This window comes from Lathamus discolor, chromosome 3 (genome assembly GCF_037157495.1).
Source record: "Lathamus discolor isolate bLatDis1 chromosome 3, bLatDis1.hap1, whole genome shotgun sequence".
Classification (NCBI taxonomy): domain Eukaryota; kingdom Metazoa; phylum Chordata; class Aves; order Psittaciformes; family Psittacidae; genus Lathamus; species Lathamus discolor.
Genome location: NC_088886.1, coordinates 102,374,675 through 102,396,700, shown reverse-complemented (window position 1 = coordinate 102,396,700; position 22,026 = coordinate 102,374,675). Strand labels below are relative to the sequence as shown.

At 36.9% G+C, this 22,026-nt stretch overlaps 1 protein-coding gene across 1 annotated transcript in view; it reads right to left on the bottom strand.

Annotated features, from left to right (window-relative positions):
• Positions 1-1,772: 1,772 nt before the first annotated feature.
• The window catches only part of BICC1 (BicC family RNA binding protein 1), a 112,482-nt gene continuing 92,228 nt past the window's right edge, over positions 1,773-22,026 (bottom strand). Inside the window, exons 10-21 of the mRNA XM_065670840.1 lie at positions 21,571-21,754; positions 19,884-20,042; positions 19,297-19,493; positions 18,867-19,008; positions 17,633-17,789; positions 16,073-16,238; positions 14,572-14,611; positions 13,702-13,856; positions 11,675-11,831; positions 9,023-9,183; positions 7,058-7,157; positions 1,773-4,773 (exon numbers count right to left, since the gene is read on the bottom strand). Of these exons, the coding sequence (XP_065526912.1) occupies positions 4,643-4,773; positions 7,058-7,157; positions 9,023-9,183; positions 11,675-11,831; positions 13,702-13,856; positions 14,572-14,611; positions 16,073-16,238; positions 17,633-17,789; positions 18,867-19,008; positions 19,297-19,493; positions 19,884-20,042; positions 21,571-21,754 (1,749 nt within the window). The 3' untranslated portion in view covers positions 1,773-4,642. The remainder of the gene's footprint in view (positions 4,774-7,057; positions 7,158-9,022; positions 9,184-11,674; positions 11,832-13,701; positions 13,857-14,571; positions 14,612-16,072; positions 16,239-17,632; positions 17,790-18,866; positions 19,009-19,296; positions 19,494-19,883; positions 20,043-21,570; positions 21,755-22,026) is intronic.

Below are 22,026 nucleotides of genomic sequence, written 5' to 3'. Positions count from 1 at the left end.
AAACCGGTTATCCTATAAAAAGCCCCTTCTGTGTAACACAGGAAACAAAGAGAAAACCCAAATTTTCTTTAATACAATGCAAATCATCATCTGCAAAAAAAGGAATTTTATGCTTTTCAGGTTACAACGTATTCCTTGCTCACAACTACCCTGACTCAAAATAAGAGCTCATTTATCTTGTAACCACTCGAAGCATTCTGTAAACATTCTTCCCTAGCTGCCTGCATGTCCCTACAGATCTCCACTTTCAAAAAAGCTGCCAAACACCAATGATGCATACTGCAAAATTTTCTAGTTCATTTGTTTTTCTATCTTCTCAAGTACTCCAAATGCAGCAACTCCAAACAAAAGCCAAACTTCTCTTTTACTCAGATGTGTCTGTGACACAAAGCAAGCTGGTTCTTCAAAATTAAAAGGTAACTGCAGCAGTGTCCAGACTTGTCTGGAATCAAATACTTCTTAGCTTACCTCACAGTACAAGCACGTATTTCTGAACATCCTTGCGTACCACACCTTTCTTGACCAGCCAGCAACGGTACTCTACTTTTTGTAACCACGGTTTCCAGAGGTTTGGAAAAAAAGAGTCTCCTCCACCAAGCATTTGATTGGAGTGGGGTCAAACAGTAAGGACAGATGTCACACTTTTAACCTTTACACAGCTGGAAGAATCCATCTGTTTTGGGTATTGACAACACTTCTTCATAGACATCTTCCTCTTCAGACTGGAAATCACCAGTTTTGCTCTTCTGACTGGTAGCAGAGAGAGGTGATGAGTACCTAGATGGTGAAACCTCTTTGCCCAGAGAGCAAGCCTGTTCGTACTGTGCCATGCCAGCTGCTCAGAACACTGCTCGCACCAGAAGCGGAGTGCCTATCTAGCTCTGGCACTCCCATCACCGTTGCTCCTCTTTTCCACACCACCTTTATCACTGCTGACTGAAGACACAAGGTGGAAGCAGTATTCTCAAAACAGTCCACAAAGGGACGTATCTTTTTTCAGACCTCTCTAATTCACTACTGCTCAGCCACCAAAAACACTACACAGTTTGCAAGTCTACCTGCCTGTGCAATTTCCGCTTATTTTATACCAACGCCTTGTAAGTTGGTACTCAGCACCACACCCTTCAATTGCCCTCAACAGAAGAGCTTGTTGATTTGTTCCCTTCCCAAACTTGTTCCTGCATCTGCAATTCTCAGATTTAAAAGGTCAGTGAGCCAGGAATACTGTAATTTAAAGTGGAGACCTGTGTGTATAACATAGTTAACAAATACACATGGAATAAAGAAATGCCCGAATTCACTGAAGGAGGTAGCAAGTAATATTAAACTTGTACCACTGCATGTCAAGGAAACAGACCGGACTAACGTAACATTATGTACATATCACCTCAGTGTGAAAGCCCTGCCTCCCACTAAATTCTCACTGGTCACATGGCCAGCATCCTAAATAAAGGATCCCCATTGGTGTTTTTTTCTCACTTCCACACTGGCAGTGATAGTATAATGACAATCATGACAGAACATATAACTGTCCTGCTAACTAGAACAAAACATATAGTAATGAAAATGGGAAGACCAAAGAAAGAATAAAACTCATGTAAGCCAAACCATTAAAACCTGCTATGAATTGAACCCGAGATACTTTAGCTTCTTTCATGCTAATTTTTCAGACGTATCTCAAAAAAGCATTCTTATTTAAAAGCCAAACACACTGTATGTGATGTATGAAGAACAGTAAAACACACAGAGCTTTAGCACATGAAAGAAACATGTTGCAGTTATGTCAAATACTGCTTTTTATATTTTATTAACAAAGCAAGCATCCCTGGAACTGGGTCTATATAAAAAGTATTTCATTGACCAATCAGAATACAAGGGAGTTATATAAATTTATTTTATGCAACATCGATTAGTTTTGAAAATTCCCATTTTTAATGTTTTAATTTCATCTTTTATTAAAAAAAAAAAAATCCCTAAAAAGGACACAACCCACAAAAATACAATCTGTATCTGCTCTATATTTACAGATAACTGGTCACTATTAAGGCACAGATTTAAAACTAACATTTTTATGTAGCAAGTCAAATATTTGTGCATAATATAACACTAACAATACGGTACACTGTACTGTCATATTCCCTTTGTGGAATCAAAATCAGTGAGAAATTTTATTCTTCCAGTGTGCTCTTCTCTTGTGTGAAGCCCTATTGAAAAATAATGTTGTTAATGGGAAATTCTTCACGTTGGTGTAGATGATATAAGCACTGCTCAGCAAAAGACCACATCAACTTAATACTGTAATAAAATCAGTTTCTGAGTATAGTACTGTCTGGATACATAGTATGTACTTACAAAAGACTGAAAAAAATTATCTAAGCGTGTAAAGGGGTTTTGATGCTTTTAAGTTTAGGCAAAATAAGCAAGAAGGGGTTGCAGAAAATGCTGTACAAAGTGTTGCTGAATATTTCATTATTATGAAATTATTAAAAATATTTTATAAAAATAACATGACTAAATATAATTCAATTTGCAAACACTGGTCTTGCAAATGCAAACATTTAAATGACGGCTTATCTGTAAGCACGTAAGTAGGCCATCTGAATGGAACTACCTACATGCTTAGGAATAAGCACAAGTGTAAGTAGTTTTAGAATTAGACGTTGTGGCTTCCACAAGGGTTTCCACGAAGTTGCTCTTACCCGTGTAACACACATACACACAAATATTTCAGAGATATGTGGATACTGACTTTTGGCATTTGAGCAGAGTAACTTTGCAGTGAACAACTGTGTGCATAGAAGATGAAGCTCTATCCATTCAGATCTGTAGTACAACTTTAAAACCAGAGGAAGCTAACTGCTACTTGATCTACAGGGAAAGTCACCCAGTTATACACCATTAAGTAGATATGGCTGAAATGAGTACTGAGCAGTTATTTTTTGCTAATTACATATTGCTTGATCATCTATGCCCTCAAGTAATAGTTCCTTTAAATTCCCTTTCTGTGTGCAAATTTCTCTAGACATCATTTTATATTCTCACCTTACAAGAAAGAATAATCCATGAAAAGTGTCAAAATTAGTTCTCACACCATTTTTGCATAAAACCCAACTACTGTAATTGTTACTCTAATGCCTTCTGTTAAGAGCACTTGACAGTGGTTTATGTCCATCTCAAAAGGCTTGTACACTGAACATAAATAATACATTACAGTAGAGGTAATTCACAATATTTCTCATGGGAATGCTTTTCAACAAATTAATGCTTGGAAACTTCATATTGCATTGTAGAAAGAGGCACTTTATGAATTCCTTCATTATATCAGAATCCTTCATAAGTTCATAACAAGACATTTGTAAAGACAGAGGAATAATATTGCCAAATTATTTGGACTTTCACAGTATAAGAATGCAATATTTAGCTCTAGCCACTTATAATATGGACTCTTTCTGTTGAACATAACTTGTTTCAGAAATAGTTCATCTCTAGGGTTTCAAACACTTCTGCAGCTGACGATTACAAATCTAGATTGAACAAAACAGATGCTATTACACCTATTTTATGTAGGTCACTTAATTGCTGCATGCATAGTCATGTAAGTAATATGTGTCATTTATTAAATGGCAACAGTGCTGTCTTGTCAAATTAGATTAGTTGTCCATTTAATCAAACTGACAGCCCAAAGCTCTAGTTTGATGAATGCCTTTCATTCTCTACCATAAATCTGCAGTAGATCAGTTTTATCTGTTATGTACTGTAGATGTATAGAATCTAAAAATAAAAGTCTGATATAAATAAGCGTCCTTTAGTGGCAGGGTACTAAAAATAGCCCTTTTCTTTGAGACAACCATTAAAAACAGTTTTTAGCATAACAGGTAGCAGTTAAATATGATGACTACAAAGGGTTAATATTGCAAAGTCCATTTTGGTCTTTCATTGCATCTCTTGCAGTGAGTATTATTGCAAGCAGCATTACACTGCTTCATAACAGCATAACAGGACTGGTCCACTACCAAGTGGTTTGATTTTGAAACAATCTCTTCAGATAACTACTGGGAGACAGAGAGGGGAGAAAAATCTGCAGAAGAACCAGTTTCTAGTACCATTATAGTGAGATGTGACTTAATGTAGGAACACCTGAAAAAAATTTGATTAGTGCCAATATAAAAATTTATATGGAAATGAAAGAAATAGATTTCCACAGGACAAGAAATCAGAACATGTAAAGTGCAGAAAGACCTCAATAATTATTTTAAGCAGTACCAGAAAAATCCATCTCAATAAAACCAAAATCTATGCTCTCTGGCATCCCAGCTTTTCATTCTTCCTTCATTCAACAAGGTAAAAATTCAGTGCATACATTATAGTTATACGTAATAAAATACTAAACAAAGAACCCTATATTATTATTATTGCAAATTCTGTCCAATCTACATGAGTAACAAGTAACCCACATTTGGTGTTTGAAAGACAACAGACAAAATGTGTTTTCTCTGTTCTTTTGGCACAGAATTGTTCAGACAAAATGCTTTGGTCCTTGACACCCAAACTCCCAAAGTGCAGAGGTGGTGTGCAATGAAGGCTGTCCACAGGATTGCCATGCCCATCTTTACAGCTGACTTTCTGAGCCACAATTTAACTGCTACCAGCGACCGCTGACACTAGCAATGTCCGAATGATACTGACGCGGTAGTCTTCCACTAGCTCCACCTTCCAGGAATGAGGCACGTATATTTGATGGGTCAAAGAGCTTTCTTCGGTTTTTATTCAGTTCTATAAAGGTCACACACACACAAAAAGCTCTCATCAGAAGTGAATTTTAATATTTTGATCTAAGCCAAAACCAAAACTTCTGTTTAAACAAGACATTTCAGACAAAACAGTAGGAACTGAAGATGTCTGAAGTCCTCGTTCAATTTGATGAGTTCAACAGCATAGCAAGAGTGCCAGCTTAAGACTCACAGAAGCTGCTTGGGATGCAACCTCTATTTGGTGCAATTCTCATTTGGCACTGATACAGTGTGGAGTAGATAATATTTTGCAACATTGCTTTAGATCAAATTGATCTGACTAAAACACTTTAAAAAGGTTCTGTTATAGTACTCGAAGGCTGCAATCCTCCTGAAAAGGCACGCAGACCGTATGGCTGCAGCACAACCATATGACGTAAACTGAGGTGACAGAAAAGCTTTTTAGCGTCTTGTTTATTTCACAAAGCACGATTCTTTATTTTAAGAACACTAGGAAAATGTTCTAATAAGGACTGCTAGAAAAAAAACAGATGCTCACCTCTCACTCACACAGGCACCCTAAGCTTGTATTAGCAATTGGTCATCCAAAATGTTTTTCCTTTCCCCACTTTTCTATTCTTGTAAACAAACCCCATGATAAATATAAATCACTGAAAGACTACATAGATTTTCATGATTGCTATTGAATTACATACTTTGTATTTTAAGCTCTTTATGCCACTATTTTAAACTTACTAAAAATCTTCACTAACAGCATCAGCAGGAGACACAATTGGGAGAAAAGTGATCTAGTGTTACAATGAAGTATCTGCGGAAAATTCTTCCTCTGCTACAGATTCATTGCCTAGACAATGATGACAGAGCGCTTCTACGTAATATGAATCTCATCCTATCTATTATAACTGTGAAAAAAGTCTAGTTATGCATTGCCTAAATTTGCAAAACCAGGCAAAAAAAAAATCAACTCCCCCAAAAACCCTAAAACTAAAACCAAAGACCCCACCCAATCAGGCTGTTTTTCCAAGATGATTACTCAGGTAATCAATAAAGCTTAAAAATGCCAGTCCTGACTGGTATCCAGTGCCATTGAGACTCTGCAGAGCCTGTAATCCCAGAGCTTCTGCAACCTATAGTTTTGTGACATAAAACAAAGTTCACAGTCTACTGTGAAACAAACTTTCTACCAAGGTCTAACTTTACAAGGGGAAATCACAGAATCACAGAATCCCAAGGGTTGGAAGGGACCTAAAAAGATCATCTAGTCCAACCCCCCTGCAAGAGCAGAGTAACCTACAGTACATCACACAGGAACTTGTCCAGGCGGGCCTTGAATATCTCCAGTGTAGGAGACTCCACAACCCCCCTGGGCAACCTGTTCCAGTGCTCTGTCACTCTTACAGTAAAGAAGTTCTTCCTGATGTTAACGTGGAACTTCCTATGCTCCAGTTTACACCCATTGCCCCTTGTCCTATCACTGGATATCACTGAAAAAAGCCTCACTCCATCATCCTGACACCTACCCTTTACATATTTGTAAACATTGATGAGGTCACCCCTCAGTCTCCTCTTCTCCAAGCTAAAGAGACCCAGCTCCCTCAGCCTCTCCTCATAAGGGAGATGTTCCACTCCCTTAATCATCTTTGTGGCTCTGCGCTGGACTCCTTCAAGCAATTCCCTGTCCTTCTTGAACAGAGGGGCCCAGAACTGGACGCAATATTCCAGATGCGGCCTCACCAAGGCTGAGTAGAGGGGGAGGAGAACCTCTCTTGACCTACTAACCACTCCCTTTCTAATGCACCCTAAGATGCCATTTGCCTTCTTGGCCACAAGAGCACATTGCTGGCTCATGGTCATCCTCCTATCCACCAGGACCCCCAGGTCCCTTTCCCCTTCACTACTTTCCAGCAGGTCAACCCCCAACCTGTACTGGTACATGGGGTTGTTCTTCCCCAGATGCAAGACTCTACACTTGCCCTTGTTAAATTTCATCAAGTTTCTCCCCGCCCAACTCTCCAGCCTGTCCAGGTCTCGCTGAATGGCAGCACAGTCCTCTGAAATAGGACTATGCAACTGAAATACTACTGAAATCTTGTAATTCTTACTGCAATTTTATTATTGGTAATGTGAAAGCTCTACGTAACATGGTTTTAAGCACCTTCTGATGAGGGTCAAGCCAAAATGACCTCTGTGCCCTAGACTCTTTATTTTTCAGTCTTTCCAAGATCCTTTGCCAACTATAAACACACAGCTGAAGTGAAAAGAATACTAGCAATACTTAAAACTAAAGAATGATAACGTGTTATTACCAGAGATTGCAAGCAGCATTTTCCTTCTGGCACCAAAAGTGGTAATTCCCAACTCTTTCAAATCTTGGTCAGTAAGAGTAAGGAATGTCTGCAGATCAATCTAGAGTAAAAGAAATAAAAAAATTATGCAAAACAAGTCTCTCCCCAAAAGTAGTAAGCCATAAATGTGGTTCAAAATACTTTCAGGCTTTTTCCTACTGCATTTTACAGTTACTTTGCCAACCTTTTCTTTGCATGTAAACTGCAATCATTGCTTTCTAGTGGCTTCTTCACATAGTTACTCAATTTGCTACTCCACGCTTCTGGCAGATAAAAAGAAACTAAAAAGTGAGCAATTTAAGAAAAGCACTGAAGATCAATTAATGTTTTTTTCGCTATGACTTGAGATTTCAAGTGTTTACAACAATTGCTACAACGTACCTGGGAATAGCCAGGTATGTGTGTCTGTAGATATGGTAGGTGCTTCAGACTACAGTAGGTTAGCAGAGGGTGATTGCTCAACTACTGGTGACACAGCTGAGTTACAGCACCAAGCGTTCCAAAGTGCATTCAACCATGTATGTTTCGGGGTTTTTTTTGCTCCCAATACAATTCAGAAACATAATAGAAAATTCACTCTGACCAAACTACTTGACTTGTCTCACACGTAATCAGCAACAATTATGGTAAGAAAAAACAGACCAAAAACCCACCTATCAAACAAAAGCCATCATGTGTTAGAAATCAACAGATATCTCGCCTTTTATACAATAGTGGCTAAGATGACAGGAAAGGATTAATGACTGGACAATATGGGTATTATGGAACACGCAGGGGTGTAAGAAGATAAAACCTGATGAATCATACACAGAATTGAGACACAGCTGGATTTGTTCAGATTGAATATTGACCCCACAGCACTTAAGCAGCATGATTAGAGACAGGAAATGCTAGCAGGAAACTGCCCCCAGGCTGAGACAGCAGCAATACACTTGAGTGGACTCAGGACAATTCTGTGAGAGCATATACATAAGTGACTTAATGTGCAGGAGAAGGGACAAGCTTGCTTCATGTCTATCCCTGAAATAGTGTAGTACACACTTGAATGTGCCCTGGTGTGCAGACTTCTTGTCTCATGGAAGCAAATCTGAAGCTAAATACTGACACACCAAAGCCACTCGAGCAATATGAATAGAAGATCCTCTTGGAGTTTGCACTTCATGAACATGTTCATGGTTCTCAATGACATGTCAAATCTGTGCAGAAACCCACTTTGTGTGGTCTTTTAGGAAAAAACATACAGGTAAAAATAGGAGACCAGCAACTGGTGCAGACCCCACTGCTGATAAAGGTGCAAAAAGCAGACATATGGGTCCGGAACAGGAATATGCCAAATCTAACTATGGTCCTCCCCCTGTACTACATGAGATAGGGACACAACCCACACGGACCTCTGCTTTGCTCCTTAGTAGACCCCATTCTAGCAGAGTGACACATACACTTCCCACATACAACAGTGCTTTCAGAACAAGCTCAGGGACTCTACGTCTAAGCCTGCAAGTCTTGTGGCTGGGCTTGCTGTACTTTTGTGACACAGTTGAATTTGTTCCTAGTATAAATTATCTGCAGATAACCAAGTTGACTCTAGCTATATAGTATTCTGCGGATATGAAATACTATCACACTTGGACTAAACTGAAATTAGTTGGTGCAGAGGAGGAAATCACACAGGTGACTGACCATATCTCTCAGTTGGGAGCGGAAGTCGACTGTGGAAGTCAAACTCAGTCAACTGGCACACAGGGAAAGTTTATAGTACTCATGTCCTGGCTGTCTGTCTGGAAATTGAAAGATGTATGATACAGCTTTGAAAGAACAGCTCATGAGAATCCTGTCACAAAGCAGACTTCTTAGTGTCTTTGGTCAAGAGAATACTGCTGGAAAACATGCTACAAACACAAAAGTGTCTTTTGAATGAACACTAACCTCTTGCTGTTGGAATACATCTGTATATTTGCCCAAGCCAAGTTTGCTGAACAGCTCAGGCAGATCAGATCCCTTGAACAAACTGTTCAGGTTACAGCCATTGCTTCCTGTCAGCGAGGAAATGCAGTCCATGTAATTACTGCTACTGAGATAGTGTTCAGCTGAAAGAGAAGTGGAATTTTTAGACACATCACATAAGTGCACAGCTTTCTGTCATATCAATACTGTATTTAGTTAGATCTTTAAACGGACAAAACATTTAAATGTTTATTATTCAGAAAAAAAGCCTCTCAGTGGTCTGAGAGAACTAACAGCATAAAGCAAAGTTTTTGTTTCCTATGAAAAGATAATCGGGTAAGTCTTTTAAGCAATAAAACCACATTATTAAAATGTCACATGGATACAAGTCAGGAACCCATACAGAGGAAAGAACTGCAAGAGATGCTGTTGCTTTTCCTCCTTTTAAGGCCTCTCCTCTTTTCTGGTGAAAATTTTGGAAAACACCACTGCACACAAATGCAACTAGCCCTTTTTGGTCTGGATGAAGAGAAAACTATGCCGGAGCAATTCCTGGTAAAGGAACTACATAGCAGCTACATTATTTGGCTAGCATTTTAGTATAATACAGACAAAAATAATAAATGCAATAACTTTATAAAAGACAAACTAGAAATAGGATCACCATATAATCTTAAATTGCATGTCTAAAAGGTACATCTTAGAAAAAAATAAAGTTTCTTCAAAACCCCCAAGAAACCTGATTTAGCAGTGCAATCCCTTTCCTAGGTGCGTGCATACTGGTAGTACACAAACACACAGTTCTTAATTATTTTTCCTCATGCTATAAGAAAAGGATAGCTGCCAGGGAGTGTATCGGGCATTTGTGCAAATGAGGCTGTTGTGAGTGCTCCCTCTGTCATTACAGACACAAGAAAGAACAAAAGTATATACATAAGGAGGCAGAGGATACTTTTCCAGGTGAGTAAAATTAAGATTACCCCAGAGACTTCTGCTATGGCCTTCACTATCTAGCACCAACAGAATGTGAAAACCACCACTTTTTCCACAAGTGGTTATGCTACATTTCTTATTTTCTGGGCACAAATTGGATAGAAGCATTTGGGATAAGATTTACAGAGTCTGGAGAATTTCTATCAACCTTAGTTCCATTTTGGAAAAAGCTTTAAAATACAGTTAACCATTCAATGTTGAAAATGTGAACATTAAGTTTGACAAATGAAGCAACAACTAAAAAGATTTTTTAGACTATAAACAGCAGTGCTTCACTTTTTCTGCTATCGCATTAAGATAAGAACAAAAAAGCTCAAACAGAAATTCAGGGCAGACGATACAAGGTCATGTATTGAAAATAGAATATTAACTACTTCTTAATGGTGCACTAAGGGAGCTTTATTTTAAAACAAAGACATTCAATATTATTATGCAACTGTGGCAATGAAGACTTACATTTTAGTACCCTGGCACCTATATATTAAGGTAAATACGTTTGTATGAGAAACTCATAGCTATTTCTTTTGTCCCTCCTCTGTGTATTTCATACTCCGGGAAAGCTACAGCTGCTACAGAGAACAGCTTCCCCTACAGCAAATGTATTCACTTTTCTAATTTTCTTCTAATGCATATGTAAATACATTTTTAATCCTTATTTATTTTGATTAACCTAGAGCTTCTATTTTTGTCCAATTAGTCTGGAAGCCCCAATGGCTCGATTTCAAACATTTTATCTCTTTTGTTCTGTGGTATGCAGAATATGGTATGCAGCCATTCACAGCTGAACTAACATGTTATTATTCCTGATTTTAAAAAGCAAGTATACTAACCATGAATGTTTTCTCTAATTGAAGCTGTCTTTTCTTTGGATGTCCACCTTATACTATCTGTGTACTTTGTAGCTAATCTCACCTTTAGGTTTAATTCACATTTGTAAGAAAAGTAATAAAAAAAAGTAAAACCAGCCATAGTAATTATTTCCCCATAGTGCACTCAGTATAGCCCAGTATTCTCTGCCTCCATTTCTTTCAGAAAGGTATATATTAAGTTGTTTAAAAAAAATTAAAATCAAAAAAGTCAACCTAAGTAGAATTTTAAAGTTTCAATTATTTAGAAAGTAATTACAAAATTTATAGCCTATGTCCACACAAACCAGTGTTTAAAATCATGTGTTAGGCCATGCCAAACATATGGATAGTCTTTTTTTATCACCATAAAGAGAATTACGCTTTAAAATTCAGTATCAGCACAGATTATGACTTCACCGGGGAGCAGCAAATAGCCCAATAAAGACCTGTCTGTTATATTGGTAACAGAACAGAACAATGATGGTCTAGAAATAAGATTTTATATTGGTCTGTTTTCAGTAAAGTTTGAAAATCCCTTTCCAAGACAGCAAAGAGCTTTCAGCAAGCATGTCTTAACATTTAAAGGATTTCCTTAAAAGTTTTCCTTTTGGACCATTATTTGTATATCACGTTATACAATCCTGCATATGCTTTCACTTTTCAATTTGTAAAAGTAGTTTACTTCATAGTTGTTGGTAATTTAAATCCCTAGTGATGCCACGAAACATTCAAATAAATATTCATTGATATCAATATTTATTTTTTTTTTTAAGTAAGATGTTAAGAAATGAACCTGATTTATTCTGTTTTCGCTTGGGGCTACCAATTGAAGAGACAAATTCATTATGAGCTGTGGGTCCAAGTCCATTACGGTCTCTCCAGTTATCAGATTCACTGCCATTTCCCAGGTGCTCCCGACTGTCAGACCGAGAAAGAGACATTGATGAACCCTGCAGGTCACAAAAAGAGAATTTGGGCAGTAAACAAAAGTTTCATTGTGACTCAGATGTTTTCTTTGAAGCAGTTTAGTTAAAAAAACCCAGCCTTTAATGCTTGCAAACATTCTTTTGGCAGTTGATCAATAGCCAAATAATCATAAACTGGACACAAAAACAGCAGGTGTGCTTAAAACATTTGCAGTTTACAGATTTTAAGCAGAAGTTATTTAAAGACCATGCTTCAAAATAATTTGCTCAGTATTTCCAAGTTTGTTTCCAAAACATTCCTTCCTATCAAATTACCACACGAATTCTAGACAAAGCAGTCTACCAACTACACGCCTTCAGAGGGAAGGGAACATAACGGAATGTCTATCTGAAGGCAACTGGATCAAGTACACAATACTTGACAACACTACTGTACGCAGTACAACAACAATAATTCCACACTGGTTTGGGAATTCAGATTATTTTTTTAACACATTTTAATATTCTTATAAAGTACTAATTATCAGTTCTGAACGTTCCAAAATAAGGGAATGGTATTCCCTGACAGCAGCTTTTAACTATGGAATTGGGTGGGAATGTACCCAAAAGGAGATTAACATTATTGATACCACACACTTACGTGAGTAAAAGTTGTGTAACCAAATGAGCAAGTTAATATTATACACTTGCATCAGATTCCAATTTAAAAAAAAAGCTCAACTTAGGAGGCAGCAATCTCCGCTATTCAGGAAAATTGGCACCACTGAAGTAAGAAGGCAAAAGACCCTTATCATTGCCGAGACCTGAAGATGTGAGCTATGTTTTTTACAACTCAACAAATGAAGAAAAGCAGGAATTGACTACAAGTCTTACAGAAGACCATCGTGGTCTGGGGGGAAAACTCCACCCCAGGTCAGTCAGTATAGAAAAGCATGTAAAAAAAAAAGAAAACCCAGAAAAACCCACAATGATTGACAGATTTTGGTTGTAGCTTTTTCTCTCCTCCTAGTTACTCCTGAGACCTCATCATATGTATTTAAATAATTTGCATATATTATGTGTATTCAAACCTATTACACATAGAGTTGAATGACACAAAAATTTCAGATGTCAAGTGGGGAACACCAAGGCATATTGTTAATATGGTTGAATATTTCTTTTTAATTAAAAGTTAGATACATCCTAGAGAAGAGTTGTATGAAGTCCCATTCCTGAAAAAACATACTATTTACATTTTATGTAAGTAGGACAGAAGAGACAGGTGTCTCTATGGAATCTGGGAAAGCCTGTGGCAAATAAAAGCACCATAAAGCAATTCAGAGCACCTCTGAAAAAGAAAGTAAGAAATTCCCTGCAAGATTCCTATGGTGCGACTCTAGAGAGACTTGCTGGACCTGTGGCTGCCTTCTCTCTGTGAAATTTCTGGGCCCAGTGAATAGTGCAAATAGAGAAAACTCTTCCACTTCCACAGCTTTATCAACAGAAGATGAGCTACACCCATTTCTTATTCTAACATTCTGCTCCATCATGCGGTGATTCACATTATATAGTTTATCTATTCAAAATTTCTACCACTTGTCTACAATGATTGAGACATTTGGTCCTATATGTTGTTTTAAGTTTCTTTAAACAAATTTATTATCAGAAGCAGACTCCTAATAAAGCTAGTGTAAGACTTAAAAAGCAGACAATTGTGTGTTGAACTGAATGTGTTCGATATGCCTTAATATTTACATAACAAACATTTTTCATCTACAAAATATTTAGGACCCAAAGAAGAAAGCTAAAAATCCTGTCTGCAAGACTTGGTTTTAGAAAAGTTAGACATCTCTCAAGAGAAACAACTGGATCATTCACTTGAAGTAAACTTCCACTCAGTATAGTTTTTTTATACCTCATATGTAGTTGTCATAGATGGCTTGTAAGATACATGATTTGCTCGTCTTAGTTCCTTGATAGTTTCTGCAGGCATAGATTTAGAGAACCCCAAACCACTCCACGTATTTGTTGGAGTCCTCACTTCTGTTACAACTGGCTTCTTCAACATAGCTAAAAAAATAAATAAATAAAATAAAGAGACAAATTAGTAAATATCAACTTTAATAAAGGTACTGAGATGATCATCCCAAAGTCACGTATGTAAATGAACTTCAATCCACCAAAGAGTAAATTCTAAAAACTTCCACCTGCTACACAGCTTGAATCCTATCCTTAAGGCAATTTGCTCTGTGAGAAGATAGTTAAACCCCATAGGGCTGCAAGGAAGCCAAATGAATTATCTGTTTCAAAAAGGGGAGCTCCCAGTTTTATTTTGGACCAAAGCTATGGTTAAGTCCCTTACCAATCTTGTAACTTAATTTATCCCTGACATAAGGAGCAACTTTGGCAATATGACAAACATCTGAAAATTTAACTCGCATCCAAATAAAATCAAGTATTACAGCTATGAGGTTTCTGAAAAAAAACCCCACAAAAACTCAAACCAAAACAAAAAAACAACCCCACAAAAAAACCCCAAATAAAAACAAAAAAACCCCAACCCCAACATAGATCATTTCCATATGGATACACTTGCACAGAGAGCATTCCATCCACAAGTTGTTTTTACTGTATTTTATACAATGTTGGCATTAAGAAACTTTTGAAATGTGAAAACTACATAATACAAATGTAAGCTTTAGATTTGCTTAATAATCTACTGCAAAACTGAAAATTCTTGCAGCCATGTACTAAACTTTTCAGAAGTCACTGCTTATCCACATACCTTTGGTTGCTAGTAGCTTCTTCTGTTCATAGTCAAATGCCTAGAAAGTAAACATGCAGAAGATAGCTTAATTGCTATTCTGAATAAATGTCATTCTGTACTCAGCTCTTGTAAAAACAAAGGTTTTGAAAGTGCCCAATGAATATACCTAGGAGAAATCTGAAGTACTACACAATAATTTGACAGTAGTCCAGTTAAAGCCTTAGTAAAAGTGTTCACTCTGCAATAGATAACAGATTTTAATTAACTATCTGATACCCATTTGAGTGAGGCTGCAGCAGTATTTACAAACTTTTTAGGCAGAATTTTGCTTTGATTTTTTTTAGCAAGTCATTTTCCAAGCATATTTCCCCTTCCTTGATCATCTGTTCTTAGCATTTAAACATTCCTCAAAAGTACATAATATATACTATCTTAAACAGCAAATCTAGTCAGAGTTATGTTTAATAATCTTTCAAGTCTAGTTCCCCATGCAGTCATCTTCTGAAAGAAAATAAATCAGTTTTGAGAGAATTAAAATCCCTTACTATGTGCATTACCTATAAAATTAAAAAGATTTAAAGTTTAATTAGCCCTGGCTAAGAAACTTACACTTCTTTAAATGACAGACTAACAAGTCTAAACAAACACTACAAAGAAGCAGTATTTGGCCTGAAGCGTAGCCTAAATTTAATTCACTACTTGAAACAACTAGATGAATAACTAAGGAAAAAGGCAGCAAAACACTAACCTTAATACTTGTTCCACTACTCCATGCAGTCCAGTTAGCCCACTAAAACTACTCTGAACCTACTGCTTGCAAACAAAGTCATCTCTCTAGGGGACATATGCAATAACATGGACTTAGTCTATAGTAGGCTGTAGTTAAGAGTAGGATCAGTACAAGAAAAAAAAAATAGAACCATAGAACAGTTAGGATTGGAAAGGACCCTGATCATCTAGTTTCAACCCCCCTGCCACAGGCAGGGACACAGATACGTAGAAATCCATGTGTAAACCAAAAACAATATAGTTACTCCAGTAACCCTCTCCCTCCCCCCATGTATGAACCTGAAGCTATTGGAAGCTATTATCACCTGAATTGAACTGAAGCTATTATTGAAGCTATTGGAAAAAAATTCTTGACACTGTTTATGAAAAGTTAAAAAAAGTCTTCTCTAGATCTGATTTGCTGTTCTCAAAGCAATAAGATTCTTTTTTTCTTTTTTTTTTTTTTTTACATACAAATGATGCCTGTGTTGACTGATATAGATATCCAATTTATTCTGTACTTATATTTTTCTTATTCTACACAAGCATAAGGGCTTTTTTGTCTTCTTTAAGACTTTCGGTTTAGAACTGTCTTTTCAGTTGAAAGGGTTAACAACTTAACTGGGAAATGCTGTTACTGAAATGGTAATGGCAAGTCAGTCTACTAGTCAGTCACCTTTGCATTCTGTGGTAATTTCACTTCGCATTTATCAGTTTTGCTCTAGATTTTGCTTTATTCAGGGAAGCTTACCTGCATGTTTACATACGATGGCTGTGAAGCTAGGCGTGCTCTTTCAGAGTTCTGCTGGGCAGCTGCTGCTCGCTCTGCTGCCCGTTCACTTCCAGGAGCCTTTTTATCAGCCATGGGACTTTCAGAAGCACTTAACTCTGCATCTGAGAGCAGCCTCTCTGCAGTACTGGGGGAGCAAAGTCAGTGTTAATTCCAGCTTTCTTTCTCATAAAGCAGTAAACATTCAATGCCATTTTGAAAATCAAGCTCTATCTTCAGAAGTTTGGCAGCAAAATTCAAGAAATGCCAGTACACAAACATCTCAGTGTTTTTAGCAATATTTCCAAAGTGTCAACTTTACCTGTTTCTCCACCACTGAAACAAAGTGTGTATTGCTGCTTCCTATATTACCAAGTATAAGGCATATAGATATAGATTTGAGCTGTCTGGTATGTGGAATTACCACAAGCAATCCCTACAGAGTGACTTCATACTGTTTAGCTTTGCTCAGGCCAGCAGTTCAGCAGTTCTACCCAGACTGATAGTAGCAGGATAAAGAGAAATGCATAATGGGGAGTAAGAAAGTTAACACGGGTTCTAAAGGCTTTTAAAGCTTCAATAATTGCAGTACTACATGCCAAAGTATAACTTAATGTAATCTTTTCTTTCAAAATAAGTAAAAAAAAATCATCCACATTTTATGCCTACTCTACAACTACAGTATAAGCTCCTAGTTCAAAGCAAAGTGATCATGTTTTGATGATGTACAGTAACCCAGAAAAATGCTCTAAGGAAACTTTAAGCACTATAGCTTCAACAAAAAGAGCAAGACATACAAACAACTGACTGACATAAACAACTGAGTCTGGTTAGCAGGAATCCTTGGATTTCTAAACGATGAGAGCAGAAAGAATGAGAGAGATATCACAGTTTTAACAGTGTAAATGAGGTAAGAGAAAATACGCATCTCAAATGAGTGACGATAAACAGTTCCCAAAAGGAATAATGAAAACACTGCTTAAAGTAGCTCAGAGAAAACATTGCGTTGAGCTCAAAACCTGTGCTGCCAAGACATATTATGACTCAAAAGAGCCTTTCCCAATGCTGGCTCATTAAAAAAAAATCCAAAACAAACAAGCAAAAATCATTGAGACAAGTTTTCGAGAACATTCTGTTATGTCCTGAATAACGTTTTTCTAAGAAGAAAACAGCCTCAGGTACACACAAAAGGGAAAAGGCTGTCAGTCAGGAATTGTTCTTAAAGCTATCAATAAGAAGAGTGCAAAAATGTATCCTTTAGAAATAGGTAATGAAAGCGCATCTGAAAAAACATCTCTACTCTTTTGTGGAAGAGGAAAGGCATTTATTTTTTTTAAATCAAAGAAAAATATACAAAAAGCATTCAAAATTTGCAATTATCAGACAAACTGGAGGAAGCTTATTAATGCCTAATATGACTAACAATCAAGCCCAATTTAAATCAGTTCTTTATCTTATGTCTAAACCACCCCCCTTCTACCTACAAAAAGTCTTGAGTATATTTGCATGGCAAAAGGTCTGCTATTTGTATATTTAACTTACTGTAAGTGAGAGTTTTTGGTGCCTTGCAGTAATTCAACTGTTTGTCTCTTAGCACAGGCCTGTTTGGAAGAGCTCATCATCTGCTTCAGATCACTGGTATTTGCTGAATGAGATGGACTTCTTGGCATGCCCACTTCTACAAAAGCATCATTGCAACCTACAAGACCAATAGAGAGAACAGTTAAACAAAAATCTTTTTATGTTCTAGTGAACTTGCTGAAGGAATGACAACCAAAGAACAAAACGTACTCTTTTTCCTTATAGAATTATTGTAGACATCAGGCATAACAACTTGGTCAAGGTTAAGTCATTAGAAATGTAAGTTCAGATGCAGAAAAAAAGGTGTTAGTGTTCATAAATAGAGCAGACACACTAAGTACTTGACTTTTCTGAAGACTGACAATTATAAGTGACTAAGTATTTTGAACAAATTTGATTTTACATCTAGTTTTAATAAACTGTGCCAGGTGCTCAGACAACTTTTTATGGAATAAAAGCTCCCCACTTAACATTCAAATATCTTTTAAGTATGTTTTTACAAGTATTTGTCACCTTAATTGTGAAATGTGCCTTTTATTCAAATCAGCATTTGAAATGACCACAGTTCTTAATAAAAGAGCTTCTCCTTGTTGAACAGTATTTGAAGGCAACAAGGCCTTTGCTCAAGTTTCAAGGGGAACTTGCTTTCCCTCCCTCCAAGAATGATGGAGACAATTTGTTAGTTCCTTTAGCTTCTATAATGCAACATAGTTTAAATGCTGTTATAAAACATGCAAATATATTCCATCTGCCAGTGACATCCAAGTTTGATCTACACAACTTTTTGCATAACCTTTTCAAAGGCATTCTTTCCTTTCGATTAAAAAAAAAAAAAAGAAATAAATAGTTACAACATTATTTGAATCTGTAGAGACTGTTTTAAGTAATGAAGTTAAGCTGCTGTAAAACATATTAAAGTTTTCAAAGATTATCTCTGCTTTTAGGGAATTACAGAAAAAACCCAAACAACCCAACAAACAAATGGTACAGGTGCAGTTACATTTACTTAAGATGTTTCTATTAACAGTACAGCTCAGCTACTACAACTTCTGTGTACTTCTTTGACAACAAATCTGGAAGATCCAGTGATACTTTCCTTCAACATGGCTGCAAAACCAATGTACAAGCAATATATTTACATTTGTTTCATGAACTGCACATAGACTCCACAAAGAATAAAATGTCAAAATCTTACCTTCTGCACTATTTGACTTGGAAGCTACTTGTTCTGAGGCACCATGAGTACTTTTTTGTCTTACCGGATCACTGTGGTTTGTGCTCAACACATTCTCTCCTAGCGATGTGGCAGACAGAGCAGCATACTTGATATTTGAGGTCTGAAATGATTGTCAAAAATTACGAACGTGATTGTTTTGCTTAAGGAAATATTGAAAGAATTTCCCTTTTCTATTTGAGCAGGAAAAGAAGAAATTCATTCCCAACAGAGAAGAACAGTATGTTTGAATGTTCCATTTGTCCACCTTTAAGTCCTATTTTGACAACAGAACTGTTTATTTCTAAACTTGGCAGGTTTAAGAAGCTACTAATATAGCTGGTTTTCTCTGAAATTTTCATAGTAGAATACTAACAAACAAATCTGGTTCTCCAGAGATAATACCACTTACCTTCACATGACCATTTAAAGAAGGTGAGCCTTTTTTACTCTCTGATTGCATGCCATTAACATGGACTTCAACAGGAGTCAAGCCTGGTGGTGGAGATGGAGTATTTTGACTATAATTAGGTACTCCAGACAACAGAATACTCGTTAAGGTTGCTTGGGCAGTGGATGGTATCATTAGGTGTGGAACAGCAGAAAAACCTGTAACAAAATTTGGTCATGTTCTGATTAAGTTTCTCATTTAACTTTCTCAGGCATTACAGGACTTTATATAAAATCTCTGTCTTTATGTAGCCTTGATACAACACTAAACAAGTTTCCATTAGAACTGCTAAAACCATAATGCTTTATCTAACCATTACTTTGTAGGTTAACAGTTTTCTATATAATAAGATGAAAGCATTGCATGTCACAGCATGTTGTAAGCTTATATTAAGTTATAACTTAAATATAAATACTTATTTATCTGTTTTAAGATAAATTTTGGAATTATTATAGTTCTAAAGAATGAATGATTCCAAACTTTTCAATTGTCATTCACATGACTTAGTGTTGACCAGTTCCTTTAATTCACATTTAACATCTACCGACCTGTGGTACTTGAGTTAGCAAGAGATGTTGCCCATAACGTGGGACTAGGTGTGCCTGAACTTGGACTTTGCAAGGGACTCACAGAGCTATTAAGGGCATTCAACAGAGAGTTTGGAGCAGTTGATGTGTTGACTGACAGGGCTGTTGGACCCAGAAGTCCTGCAAAAAATTGTGCAAATCAAAGTTTAGCTAAAACTTAAAGAACTTATTTCACAAAAGTACCAATTAAAACCAAACAAAACCCCACTAAATTGCACCAGCATGTATTTTACAAACAAATTTTAACATTAAACCTGCTGTTAACTTGGTGCCCAAAGCACATTAAGAAAGCTTGTTCTTAAACTAGGAATTACATATCTGAGAAGAACTGGAACATCTTTTATGTCCTTCTACTGGACTCTAAATATTGTCATAACAGAGCCTGCACCAGCTGCTTCTCAGGTTCACCATCTCTTTGTATCCCCTCTATTACTTCTGTCAATTTATTTCAGAAGAAGCATCAGAGAAAAGAAAGCAACTGCACTACAGAACCTTACTTTTATTTCAGACAATCTTTTTCTCAGAAGCTCCTATAAATGAAACAGTACTTCCATACTAAGAACTATTAAATTCCTTCTTGCATCTTCAAAAATGACTGCAAATCATCCCTCAAATGCATTGCTTATTCCCAAAGCACTTCTTCAAACCAGCTCTTCATGTACGAGCATTCACAAGGCAGTTCAGCACCCATATTTCGAAGAGGTTAAAAAAACAACTCCGAAGTGTAGGCATGACAAAAACATTCACAAAAGCAGCATTAAAACCACAGTCAAATGGCACAAACACTTGCCCTGTGTGATTTCCAAGAATGCATGTGACATGGAATTACACAGCACTCCTGGATGGCAGTTCACAAAGGAGCACAGCGGTTACATGAGAACTCTGAGTTACATGAGAACCAGTGTCAAGATTTGTGTCTAAGTTCTTCTGGGACTGCTTGGTTCTCTATACATTTCTGGCAATAGGGTACTTCCAGAACTTGAAGCTGAAAGTCCAATTCCAAGTCTGGACTATACATTTGTTCTATAAAGTTACACTAAGATAGAAAGCTTACACATTTCTGTCCTAAATTTCATACTGGTAAGTAAGGTCTATACCACTGGCACACGCATCTTCCAATTACAGCAAGATACTGCCAGAACTGAAATGTGTGCTAGCCATGTTAACTTTCATAGTACTGTTAACAGGCTTAAGTACCTACCCAAATTCAGGACAGTCTAAGATATCACAATATTAATGAAGACATATTTAATTTGAAAATTATACTTCCTAAAGTTGTAAAAGCAGCATCCTACTCCAACTGTGCTTTCCCCTCCCTCCCACTTTCAGCTGAGCTCTTTACAAGCTTTTATAGGATTTTCCAGAGATGAGTCAGACACCTGATGACAAAAGCCTTGGAGAAAGTTTTATAGCAACAAGCCCTTGAAAGGACAGATGCTTTTGGAATTCTCTGATACTTTAACATGATTCCTTATGCAAAACACGTATCTGGTTCTAGTACAACTGATCTGAGTTTCAAACAAGATTAAAAAAAAAAAAAAATATATATTTTTTATATATATATACAGAGAGAGAGAGAGGGAGAGAGAGAGGGAGAGAGAGGGAGGGAGAGGGAGGGAGGGAGAGAGAAGGAGACTATAATGCATACCAAGCCCAGTGAGTCCTAGTCCTGCTGAGGACAAGATATCCAAGCCAGGACAAGACAGACCAACAGGGCATGAGACAGAGGGATTTGATGCTACGGTGACTCCACTACTTTCAAGTCCCAAGAGACATTTCCGTGCCTCATACATATTTAAGGCATTTCGTTCAACACTTTTTACAATCACAGACTGCAGGGAAAGAAAACAAACAAACAAAAAACAACAAAAATTAAAATCAATGAGTAACAACTATAAGACATGGATCTGCAACACACAACTCTAATTCATACTCCCTTCGTGGCTATTGGTAATATAGCAGTATGAGACAGCATGAGATAATGTCCATTAGTTGGCTTTGATAGCTGGCTTAAGGATTTTGTATGCACTTGATTGAGAATGATGAAAGACCTTTCTGTGTAAGAAAAGTAAGTACTGCACCTTGGTGCTATCTAATATACTAA